Source organism: Cryptotermes secundus, unplaced genomic scaffold (genome assembly GCF_002891405.2).
Source record: "Cryptotermes secundus unplaced genomic scaffold, Csec_1.0 scaffold3621, whole genome shotgun sequence".
In the NCBI taxonomy this organism is placed as follows: domain Eukaryota; kingdom Metazoa; phylum Arthropoda; class Insecta; order Blattodea; family Kalotermitidae; genus Cryptotermes; species Cryptotermes secundus.
The window spans coordinates 42,776-54,916 of record NW_019741342.1 but is presented as its reverse complement, the minus strand read 5'-3'; the positions used below and the strand labels follow the sequence as shown (position 1 = coordinate 54,916).

Genomic DNA, 12,141 nt, shown 5'->3' with positions numbered 1-12,141 from the left:
GTTTCGAAGTGTTACTGTCCTTCAATGTAGTCACCAGCATTGTGTACAACCCATTGCCAGCGATGTGGAAGTCGTAGGATACGTTTAGCAGCGCCTGTTGTGTTGATAGTTCGAATGGAGCGGTCTACTGCCTGAAGAATCTCAGGAACGTTCTGAAGCGAATTCCACAAAGTGGTTCCTTCACCTTAGGAATCAAGTCGAAGTCACAAGGGCTTAAGTCTGGGGAGTATGGTGAATGGTACAACACTTCCCAGCCCCACTGATCGAACAAAGCAGCCACAGCTTGCGCTGCATGCGGCCAAACATTGTCCTGCAAAATGATGGGTGGGTTCTGCAGAAAGTGTTGCCGCTTCTTTCTCAAAGATGGTCGCAGGTAGTGTTCCAAAAATGAACAGTAATACTGTGCATTGACGGTCTGCTGTCGGGGAACGGTATGCATTTGGATAACACCATCACAGTCATACATGAGAATCACCATAACTTTCACATTTCTGGGGTTCTGATGAACTTTTGATTTTTGTGGTGACCTGTAATGATGCCATTTGTTCGATTGACATTTCATTATGGTTCGTATGATTTGACTCATGTCTCATCCAGCATAATGATACTCGTATGGTGTAAGAAAGCCTCTCCTTCGCGCTCATAGCACCCAAGTAGTTACGAGCAGCATCATATTGTAGCCATTTCTGCATTTCCGTCAAATCATGCGGAACCCATCGTGATGCAGTTTTTCTCATGCCCAGTCGTTCATTCAGAATGTGAAGCACAGCTGTATGTGCTAATCCTATCTCTCAGGCCAGCTCATGAATCGTATGACGTCGATCACTCTCCAGTAACGCAGAAAGAGCATACACTTCTTCTCCGACACTAGGACGACTTGGCCAACACATGTGTGCCACATTTTGGCATCCCTCATTGAAGGTTTTTACCCACCTTGCCACTGTTCTGTAAGGCAATGCACATTCCCCGCAAGCCTCTTGAAGACCTTGATGACACCGTCGTGTGGTACGGCCTCTGGCACATTCAATCTTTATCCAACTCCATTGTTCCTAATGTTGTATTTTAGTTTAGTTTAGTTTTATTTTGTTCCTGTTTCAAAAACACCGTAGTAACACGCCAGCTAACACAAGGCTCTGTTCTTCTCGTCACTGCGCATGCATGTGATGTGAGAAGGGAGAGTCCATTTGCTCTGAGGAAAGGTAGGTATGTAACTAACGTGTGGTATAAGCGACATTATTTTGTTCTGTTGCATGGCATCTCTACAGCAGTGTTGCCACTATTAAAGTTCCAACCCTCATATGAATTAACTAACATTCAGGTTATAATCTTTTGACCTATGCCAACCTGTAAAAAGTGAATCAATTTCTCAGTCTGTCTCTCTCTCACACACACACACACACACACACGATGATTCAGTTTTACTCTCAGTATAAGATGATAATGAAACTAAGGGTGTAGATCTATAGCTTAATCCTCTAAATGGTAAAATTTGCCTATATAAAACATAACATTTTGTTCTGACTAGCAGAAACACTTAATTAATATGAAGTTAATTCAGCTAATGATGTTCAGGAAAATTATTGCTGTTCACTCTGAGAACCAGCTGAAACTAACTCTCTATGGATGAAATGCCAAGATTTGTAATACTATAATAAATCAGGCAGGATATATGATTACCACTGCCCATTAAACGGTAAACATATGACCTGAACTGTGATAGGAGCCTAGTACTCCCATCAAAGATTCTGTATTTGTCCGAGATGCAGATGTGTAGTGTATATGGAAATATTCACATTAGATCTGGTTGGTCTGTATCCCAAAATATACTTGGTACAGGAGCCTACCATCTTAAACCTAGACCATCTGATCCTGTGAATATAAAGTGAACGAAGAATGAAGAGGCATACGATATTTGTATCTCATTTATGTTGTTCTTCAAAATATTTCTCAATTTTGTGTTCAGTTCATGAACAACATAAAAAACTTGGGGATCATAATTTAAATTTTATTTTTTTATGGGCACATTCATTCATTTATTTCATTTCCATAGATCTATACAGAAACAAGTTCCATGAGATGTGGAAATAGTCAAGTTTGAATCTTAACATAGATACAATAAAAAACAGAGAAAACAAGTTATAGAAATAAATTCAAGAATACATAAATTAATATAATTACATTTCAAAATAACAATTAGTATATAGTAAGCAATCATATTTCTGCCAAGACCCTTTATATATAGTTATGTTAATTGTAATAATAAGTGAACAGTTAATAATTACTTTAGCAAAATAAAATAATCTATTAAAAAATTCATCAAGTGTGTAGAAGGAATTATTACTCAAGAAGTCCTTCAGTTTGACTTTAAACTGATTAGGTATGGAAGCAATTTCTTTAAGATTATAAGGGAGTGCATTAAAGACCTTCACCGCCATGTGGGACACGCCCTTACCATATACAGCCAGATTCAGCTGGTTCATATGTAGATCCATTCTCCGTCTAGTTAATAAATCATGATAGTCATTGTTTAGAGCAAACTTGTCTCTATTTTTAACAATGAACATCATCAGTAAGTATACATATTGAGCTCTTAAAGGGAGTATATTTAATTCCCTGAATCTATTTCTACACGATTGTTTATATCCACAACCAACCATTAATCGTATAGCTCTTTTTTGCATCCTAAAAACCTTTTCAGCAGAAGCTGAATTACCCCAGAATATCAAGCCATAGGACATGACAGAATGGAAATAAGAGTTATAAATAATTTTCAGGGTAGTAATAGTCATTATGGGTTTCATGTTCCTTATCATATAACAAGCTGAACTCAGCCTAGTTAACAGCTCATCAATATGTCTTTCCCAATTCATAGTTCTAGTAATAGTTATACCAAGGAATTTAAGATCGTAAGAGCTCGTGATTTGTGTTAGTATGTTACCTACATCCCTTCCAATAGACGCCTTGTTGTTAGCAGTAAAATTTATACAACATGTTTTTACAGTGTTTAAAGACAATAAATTTTTTGAAAACCAATCACTAAGTATAAAATAAACCTCATCTAGTAAATTCTTTAGCTGCCCAGAATTGGGATGTGATACCAAGACACTTGTATCATCAGCAAATAAAATAGGTATACTGTTTAACTCCAAGATCTTAGGTAGGTCATTAATATAAATTATAAACAACAGTGGTCCCAAAACTGAGCCCTGCGGAACCCCATTTCTTACACTAACCCATTTAGATTGTGTTAAAACATTTCCATATCTATTTCTAATTTGTGTTCTCTGATATCTATTATGTAAATAAGACTTATATAAATTAAGATGTTTATCCTTTATTCCATAGTACATTAATTTATCCAATAATACCTTATGACTGACACAATCAAATGCTTTTTTGAGATCACAAAAAATCCCACTGATTAAAGTTTTTTGGTTGAGAGCATTCAATATTTCAGAAATTACTTGAAATATCGCATTTTCAGTCCCCAAATTAGCTCTAAAACCAAACTGATGTTTACTTAGTACTTTATACTCATTTAGATGGCGTATCAATCTGCTATACATTACTTTCTCAAAAATTTTACTAAAAGAGGTAAGGATAGAAATAGGTCTATAATTGGATAAATCACATTTTTCACCCTTTTCGAATACTGGTATAATCTCAGCATATTTCAGCCTATCTGGATATACACCTTCAAATAATACTTTATTACATAGATAGCTTAGTGGAACGCTTATAAAAATTTTACTAGCTTTTAAATATGATGATAATGATGATGAGTGTGGAGCAGTTGGTGGAATGAGAATTGGCAGGGTGAACCAAAATACTCATAGAAACCTACCCCAGTGCCACCTGTCCATCACAAATCCCACATGATCTGGTCTGGGATCAAACCAGGGCTTTCATGGTGGGAAGCCGGTGACTAACTGCCTTAGCTATAGCATGGGCGTATTTAAACCTTAAAAATCAATAGAAAATAGACAACTGCTGTACAGAGTAAAGCAAGTATTTTCCCGAATCTTGGGTCTACTCTGTGACCTCGCTAGTTTAATGTGCTTTCAGATGTTACTTATCAGGGTAATTCTACAGTGATTTTTGGACCAACATACATAATGCACCAGTTTAGATTGTGGACTTGCATGCTGTCAGGAAACTAACACCATATTTATACTCACTGTGAGTTGCACCCTGTATTGCTTTTACAGATCACACTAAATTAAACATGTACAAAAAATGTGAAGTTAAGTGTGTGCACATATTCAAGGCATGACATGACAGATAACCATACCAGCAAGTAAGTGAACATTGCACTGACCTTCCTAATATCCTAATTAATACGTCTTAAATACACAGCTAGGATGACCAAACTAATGATTTTAACACAGTTTCACATTTCTGTCCATATTTTTCTAGCACGAAACTGGCAATAATCACAGAAAAGGTGCAAAAAATGAAAAGAGAGTTCCTCTATTATTTATATTGTTTAATAATACTGCAGCATCCTGCTGCACTGTGTATTCTGACTTTATGTTCCCACACCTTGCCATCTTTGTGTAACTTTGTTGATACGGTGATATTCACACCTCAAAGTCTTCATTTCTTCTCATTACACAGCACTATATGTTTTGGCCTAACTGGCCATCATAAGGTGTATAAGATGGTGGATTAAACGAACCTGCTGTTCTGCTTTTCATTTTGACATAAGATTCTTCTAAAATATTTTATTTGAGATTATTTTTAGATGATCACACCATTGTTACTTTATTTGTATGCACATGCCTATGTTTTGTTGATATGTTGGTTATATCCTTTTATGCTGCGTTTCTGTATAGTTGGCCAATTACACAGACACATCCAAAACAGCACATACAGCACAAAAGGATATAACGAACACACTGTCAAACCTTCCACCAGACACATGCATACAAATAAAGTAACAACAGCATGATAATTTAAAAATAACCTAAAATAAAATATTTTAGAAACATTTTACATCAGAATGAAAAGCAGAACAGTGTGACAATAGAGCAGTAGGTTCGTTTAATCCACCATTTTATACTCCTGATGATGGTAAAAGTTGGCACTAACTTCGCCGACAATCAGCAGTTGATCGGTCGGTATAGTTCATTTGCGGACTACAGGCCACGGAGTTCGTTCGTTCTATGACGGCCAGTTAGGCTGACATATGTAGTGTTGCATAAAGAGAAGAGACAGAGACATAGTTAGTATATTCTTTAAGTTCACTACAATGTATGTATTATTTTGGTATGACATTCTTTTACTGGGGGGGAGGAGGGATGTGAATGACTGTAGCAAAATGAAACTTGATTATTTCACAATACTCAATATTTCCCTTCATTATTTGGTCAAGAACAGTGGCATCATTCTTCTTTACATTACACGAAATTTCTGTTCACAGCATTTCTGTAACTTGATCTGTTAAGTGTTTTCTTCATCTTCACAGTTTTTCTCAGGTCTCTCACCACTTAGATAATCTGTACTGTTCTATTACCAGAACATAACCAAATAATTTCAGTCTATTCATTAATTTAAAATGATCTTCAATTTCAGTTTCTAACTCTACCTCCCCTTGTCTTTCCTTTAATGCAATTCAACTGTGGAATTTCCTTAACCATGTTTCCACTGTGTATGTCAGCAATGGTTTGAATTATTATTTGTATATTATAATTTTACAACTGTGTATTACAGATTCCAAGTCTTGCAATTTTCATCTGTTAAATATTTGTCTATTGACCTCATTTGACATTAATTCCTATGCAGTATACTGATATGCATGTAACACAAAGAAACAAATGTATTCAGTTGTGGGGTTTTAGTTGTTCATTACTCCTATGACAACCCACTTCTTTGGAACAGTTTGTAGGTCCTGAAAAGGACCGTTGGTTGCTTAGATGCTTGGCTGGTGAAGTAGCGTGGCGTGCGCCAGTAGGAAGGGATGTTGGTTGCGGTGTGTTGAGGCGGCTGAGTCAGTTGACTGTGGAGGTTGCTTGGTTGCTGGAAAAGGTTTGCTTGCTGAGCGCGGTTGCAGGAGTGGAGAGGCGGTAGCTACGCCAGTTGCCCAGTGAGTCGGGTGTGACCGCCAGACAGCCGAGGCAGTCGTGCCTGGCGCAGCGAAGTGCCGATGCCTCCAAAGACCGAGCGCTGGCGATGAAGCGTGCTGTTTGTAGACTGCTGGCAGACTGCTGTGGAACTGACTGTAGACTGATGACTGATGCTGCAGGGTTGGAGCTGCTCCTTTTTATACCCAGCTCGGTAGGCGGAGCAAAACTTGCATTTCAGGAGCAACAATTTGCAGGCGCTGATTGGCTAGCGAAAATGAGGAGCGTAAATTTGCAGTGCGTGCTTGTATAAATATGAATGAAACGTCCAGCAATGCGATATTCTTTAAGGAGTGAGTGTTGTGTAAAAGACTGGTGGACACAGCGTGCTATGTGGGATGTCCCCACACAGTAATTAATATAAGAATATGATATAATATAATATATAATAATATAATATAAGAATTTGATCTACTTCTCAGATTCATTCTGCATCACTTCCAATTCATTTTTTTTTCTAATTATGAAATGAAAAGATCAATTTATTCAAAGCTACCCATCTCAAAGCAAACTATGGCATCAACTAAATTACATTTCATTTATATTTCCTACAGCTACTTCTGGTTCTGATAAGTTTAACTAACTTTCAGTAAAGTCATGGATAATTGTACAGAGGAGGCTGATAATTATGAATTTGGAAATCTCACTGTATTATGTGATAACTGCAAAGAAAAAAGACTCTTGGCAGCAACATTCAGATAATGGCTGTGTTCACATTCTGTAGGAGGTGGGGGATGACAGGCAACAAAAAAAGGGCAGCTTGCTGCCCCACAAATTCATGAAGATCTTTGAATATGACCACACTCGGATACCCAAGGAACCTTCATTCTACACAGCAACATACAGGCAGGACAAAGAAGAGCAGTAAGTAGTGTTAACAACAGATAATCCTCTTAGCCAGTATGGTTCACATTCCAGTCACCCTGTCACTACTGTTACTTACAAAGAACCTAATCAAACATTGATGATTCAGAGATGTGACACTGTGTAGTTTGTAAATTATCAAAGTTGTAAAGGACGAGTAATCTTCTGCCCTGGAGTTGGAGGCAACACATTCTTATGAAACACTAGCAATCTATGAGATTACACAGTGTCACATCCCAGAAAACAGTCTTCATAATTACTACTGTGAGAACCTTGAATCTTGCAAACACTTTCAAATATGTTGTGGAGTACATGTCTGCCACCATACTATCTGTTAACTAGTATACCTCACACCTTTTCTCTGAAAGAACACCACACTATTTACAAAACTATTGTTTGCTGAAGCTATTTCAAAAAAGCCATTTAAAAACATGAAAAAATAATGCAGGCTCAAGTTCAAGTGATGAAAGTATAAGAAGTTTCCATATTGAATAGTACATTCAAAATAAAAGAAAAATATATCATGAGGGAAGAAAATACACAGGAAGTATGTGGTGATTATGACATGTGAAAATGTCTAAAAAAAGTTCACTATATCAATTTTGTTCACAGTGTAGAGTTCATAAATCCCACTTTAAAAAAAATTACATGGAATTTTCCAGAAATATTCAGCAAGAGATTACTGCATAAATTTTTGTTTCAACTGTTTGGCAACTGTTATGCGCTAAAAGGGAGAGTATATTTAAAAGGCACCTAAGCACCTAGCAATTAAGCCACTGTACCTTCATAAAAAGTTCAATTTGTGGACAAAATGAAGGCCAACCAATTGCTCCATGACTCCAAATCACTGACCATTATGAAGTCACAGTTATTTAATCCTCTTGCTGAATGCTAAAAGCTACACAAAGTTGTCATTCTGTTTCTTTAAAAAGAATAACATTTGCATTTTTCCGCAAGATATGAGGCAAAAAGTGTTAAAAATTAGAAGTTCTGTATAAATTACATGCAAAAGAAAAGCATAATTCAATCCTCAGCCAGAAGAGGTCATGGCTTTTTAGTCTAAAGTTTATCAGTTCTTCTGCAAGAAACAGAATAATTCTGTGACAATGGTATAGTACTGCATTGCTCGACTTTTTGCACATTAACCAGCATTCTATTTTTTTAATGACATTTCAGAGACTGGACTCTGTATACATCCTCAGGTAGAAACCCCTACTCTGTTGGGCCCAACTGATAGAGCTAGTCTCTGTGTAGTCCAAAAGTCAATCAACTGACAGGATATGGGTTAAACATGATTTTCACACCATGGAATGCTGTTTGAAAGAAGACTCAAGGGGTTAAAAATACTAATTTTCATACTAAATATAAAATTAAAATAACAGACAGTGTTGGTATATACCCGAAATTCTGTTTTATGTTATGTAGATTCATCATCAAAGATCGTGAAACATTCTTCACAGCTGCTCAAAGGAGTCAGGTGGTGTGGCAGATTATGATGAGAGCAAAGTATGATGACAGTGAGAAGGTAAGATGTGAAAATATGTTAAATAAGTCTCTTATAGTTAAGAGTTGGTGTCTTTACAAATACGAAGTTCATTACGTGGCTGTCAACTTTTCACTGAAAAATCTAGGTTCCTAGAATAAAAGATATGAAGGCATAATGACAGTAAAGATTAACGCCGTGGTCCCCTGAGTTATGACACTATGTTGTAGTTTGCCAGGTTGGTACTATCATCTTACATTCTGAAGAGGGATGTTGTACATTCTTCTGAAATATTGGTACTGATCTACCAGATCAAAACACAGTGTCATAACCCAGAAGACCAGAATAGGTTATAAGGAATTCACCTAAGAAACCTCACAATTGTCTATATACCTTCATGTAACACATGCAACATTATGTAAAAAGTCTGGGATTATGCAAGTCTGTTACATAATCAACAGATGATGTGAGGTGATACACCAGACTGGTAGCTTAGTGTGGAGCTGACAACCCTTTATAAAGAGAATTGCCTATGTACCTCACAACTGGCAGACAATTTAACATAACCCACACAATTTCATTAGGACATGAGACTCAATATGTGGGGCATTACAAGTTTCACCTGCTGGACACAACATAAGCAAGTTCTGAAAAGACCTTATGATGCATATTTCCCATAAAATGATTCCATATATATGATTATGATAACATGAACTATTAATTAATGATCATAATATTCAATGATCTGTTTCTGTGGAAATCTGCTGTTAGTACAATTTCAAAGTATGTTAAATTTCAGTTATATTGTGAAATTTCTTTTTGGAAATTTATAACTTATAAGAGAATAGAAACCTGTTTATGTTCTATCTCCACAAACAATTTTGCAATATTCATTAGTTATGCCACAATACAAATGCAAAATATAAATTCTGCATAGCAGCATGTTGTTTTGCATTTCATTTAAGTACAACCTCAATGAAAACCACACACATTTCAAATATTTGTTATTACACCAACTTCTGGGGGCTTATATTAAGAGATGCTAGTGTCGCTCTCCTGTCTGGAACCTGCATACAACTATGTTTTATTGGTGGCAGGAATTGGTTCACAGACACAGAAATGATGTTACAAAAGAGCTGCTTTACCTTATGTATATCAGAAATAGGTTTCCTGAGAAAGAAAATAGAATGATGTATCATGATTGAATTGATTCTGTAGAGATCTAAGTGAACATTTGGGTTCCATCAACCAGTGATTCTGATGCCACACAAAACCTACAAGTGACAATTCATTATTAAAATGAGGATAAAAAGAAAAAAGCAAATTTATCCATGTGCTTAACTAATTAAGCACTACACCATGAATATATAATGGGGGAATGGATGTACAGATCCATGCACTCATATACATCAACTCCCACACATCTTCATGGTGTACTAATTAATTAGTTAAGCACAAGAACAACTTTTCCCTTTTTATCTGCATTTTAGTAACGAATTTTCGCTTGTAGGTTTTATGTGACCTGAGATTCACTGGTTTTTGCAGCACAAGTGTAGAATGTTAAAGTTTTAAAAAAATGCTGATGGAATATTTTTTTAACTTTAATATTCCACAATTTTGCTGCAAAACTTATAAATGATGAATAAATAATGTAATAAAATCACCATAAAATATTAATTTATGAAGATCTGCAAGGGGACAAAGGTGATTTATTTTGTTGTGCTTTCTGAAAACTTAAACAGAGCAACAACAGAAAAAACAGAATACTCTAGACACTCTGAAAAATGTTCAACTTTTTCAATGAATGAGTTTCTTACCACTGCACTGAGACTGAGTCTGCCACATTCCCACTGTTAAAACAACCTGAATATGATCCAATGCTTATCTTCAAATTGGCAAAAATTATTATTTTAACAACAAGATTCCCAATTTGTATATATTTCACAGATTTTTTTTTCCAGTAGCAAGACTCTTGCATTTCTTTCATGTCACCATGGATACAGAAAGCATGATGGATTTTAACTTCCTCCTATACATAGTAAATACAAGAAGGTATTGTGATCCTGAAAAGAAAACTGATCTTGAAACTCTAACGGACTTACACAATTTGAACCTTCTGAATAAGAAAAATTGGTGCTTTTTAAGTCTGTTTGTCTGCCTGTACACATGGATATGTGTCTTACCAGCATCTGAACAATTTGGTGGATTTTATTCATACTGGGTATTAAAGAGTTTATACATTATAGGTTGGTCACTGGCAAATGTTAACATTCTAGCTCCAAAAATAGGGACCCTTCAGAGGAGCTCACACCCACAAAAGAGAGAGAGAGGGAGAAGGGGTAGGGGAGAAACAAAAAAACAAAGTTGTCATTTTCTTGAAGGGTTCTAATGATCTGGATTAAATTTCAGTAATACATAGAGACAATATCCCTAAATAAAATTTCATAGGTGGAAAGTAACATTATGCCTCCTAGTTGCCAAATGCAAAATGTCAGTTTTGTTGATGCCAGCTTTACTGGTTCAATGGATTTCAATATTTAATATTTGGTAGCTAACAATGGTCTACCAAGCAACAATCTACTTTGTTTTCAAGGCAACCCATTCATGGTGAATCATATATAAGAATGTATATACAATGTCTTTGCATTGTTTTATATATTTTTTCATGAGTGGGAAAATAATCACTATATTATCTTGATACAGATTCACAAAATGATGAAAGATAATACATGCATACTTTACTTATCACTTTTACTTATATCTAGATGTAAATGCACTCTCATAAAGGGGTGTAATTACACCATGCAGAACCATCAAGACTGATAAAACCAGTATCATTGTTGGTATTAAATGACTTCTACTGAGGTATGTTCATATAGGGCTCTGTAATTGGTTGTCTCATACACAGCTGAGTAATTGCTTCCAGGTTGGTATTAGACGACTACTCAACAATGGTACATACCTTGCTGCTTTCCCCCTGCATGAAGGAAGCTACAGGAAAGACTCACGGAATGGCATAAACTTGGACAGACGGGTAATTGACTGGAAAATCAAAGTTGCAAATACTAATTTTTACAAATCTGTATCTGCCAGTTTTAGTATATCAGTGTCTGAAATAAAGAAGACGTAGCTTATCAGTAATACGTCTGAAACCTANGTGAGTCATCTGGTTCAGAATAGAGACCAGTGGTGGACTCTTGTGAACATGATGATAACCTTCAGGTGAATTCTCAAGGACTCTACTCCATGGAGTTAGGTAGTCAGTGTGACCAATATTCAGGATGTACTCAATTACTGAACAGTCTGATCAGTGGTAGTACTGTAGACTCAAATGTGGAATGCTGACATAGAATTCATTCCCCCTATCCTCACAACACTCACAACCATCCCTACATGCTTGCATGCATGCACATACCCAGAGAGTAAATCTTGATAAAACTTATTATTCATATGCACAAGTACGATGTCTTGAAGGAATGGAGAGGTAAATATAATGTATTCACAACATTAGCACAACTTGGAGGCGAGTAATCAATTTCATGTTCTGCCAATCTTTTTCCCAGATAAAGAGCCCATAATACCATCTGCATATGAGGCTGTGTTGGCTAAAGCCATTCTGGATGTGGCAGAAAAGACAAAAATTCTAGTGCTTCCACTGGGAATCAACAGCCA

The 12,141-nt window shown here is 36.2% G+C and overlaps 1 protein-coding gene across 5 annotated transcripts in view; it reads left to right on the top strand.

The window, feature by feature from the left end:
* The window catches only part of LOC111872751 (anoctamin-4), a 61,637-nt gene that overhangs the window by 20,713 nt on the left and 28,783 nt on the right, over positions 1 to 12,141 (top strand). For all 5 annotated transcript variants that reach the window (XM_023866920.2, XM_033754824.1, XM_033754823.1 and 2 more), the window contains 3 exons: positions 6,847 to 6,986; positions 8,412 to 8,511; positions 11,396 to 11,503. In XM_023866920.2, the coding sequence (XP_023722688.1) occupies positions 6,847 to 6,986; positions 8,412 to 8,511; positions 11,396 to 11,503 (348 nt within the window). The remainder of the gene's footprint in view (positions 1 to 6,846; positions 6,987 to 8,411; positions 8,512 to 11,395; positions 11,504 to 12,141) is intronic.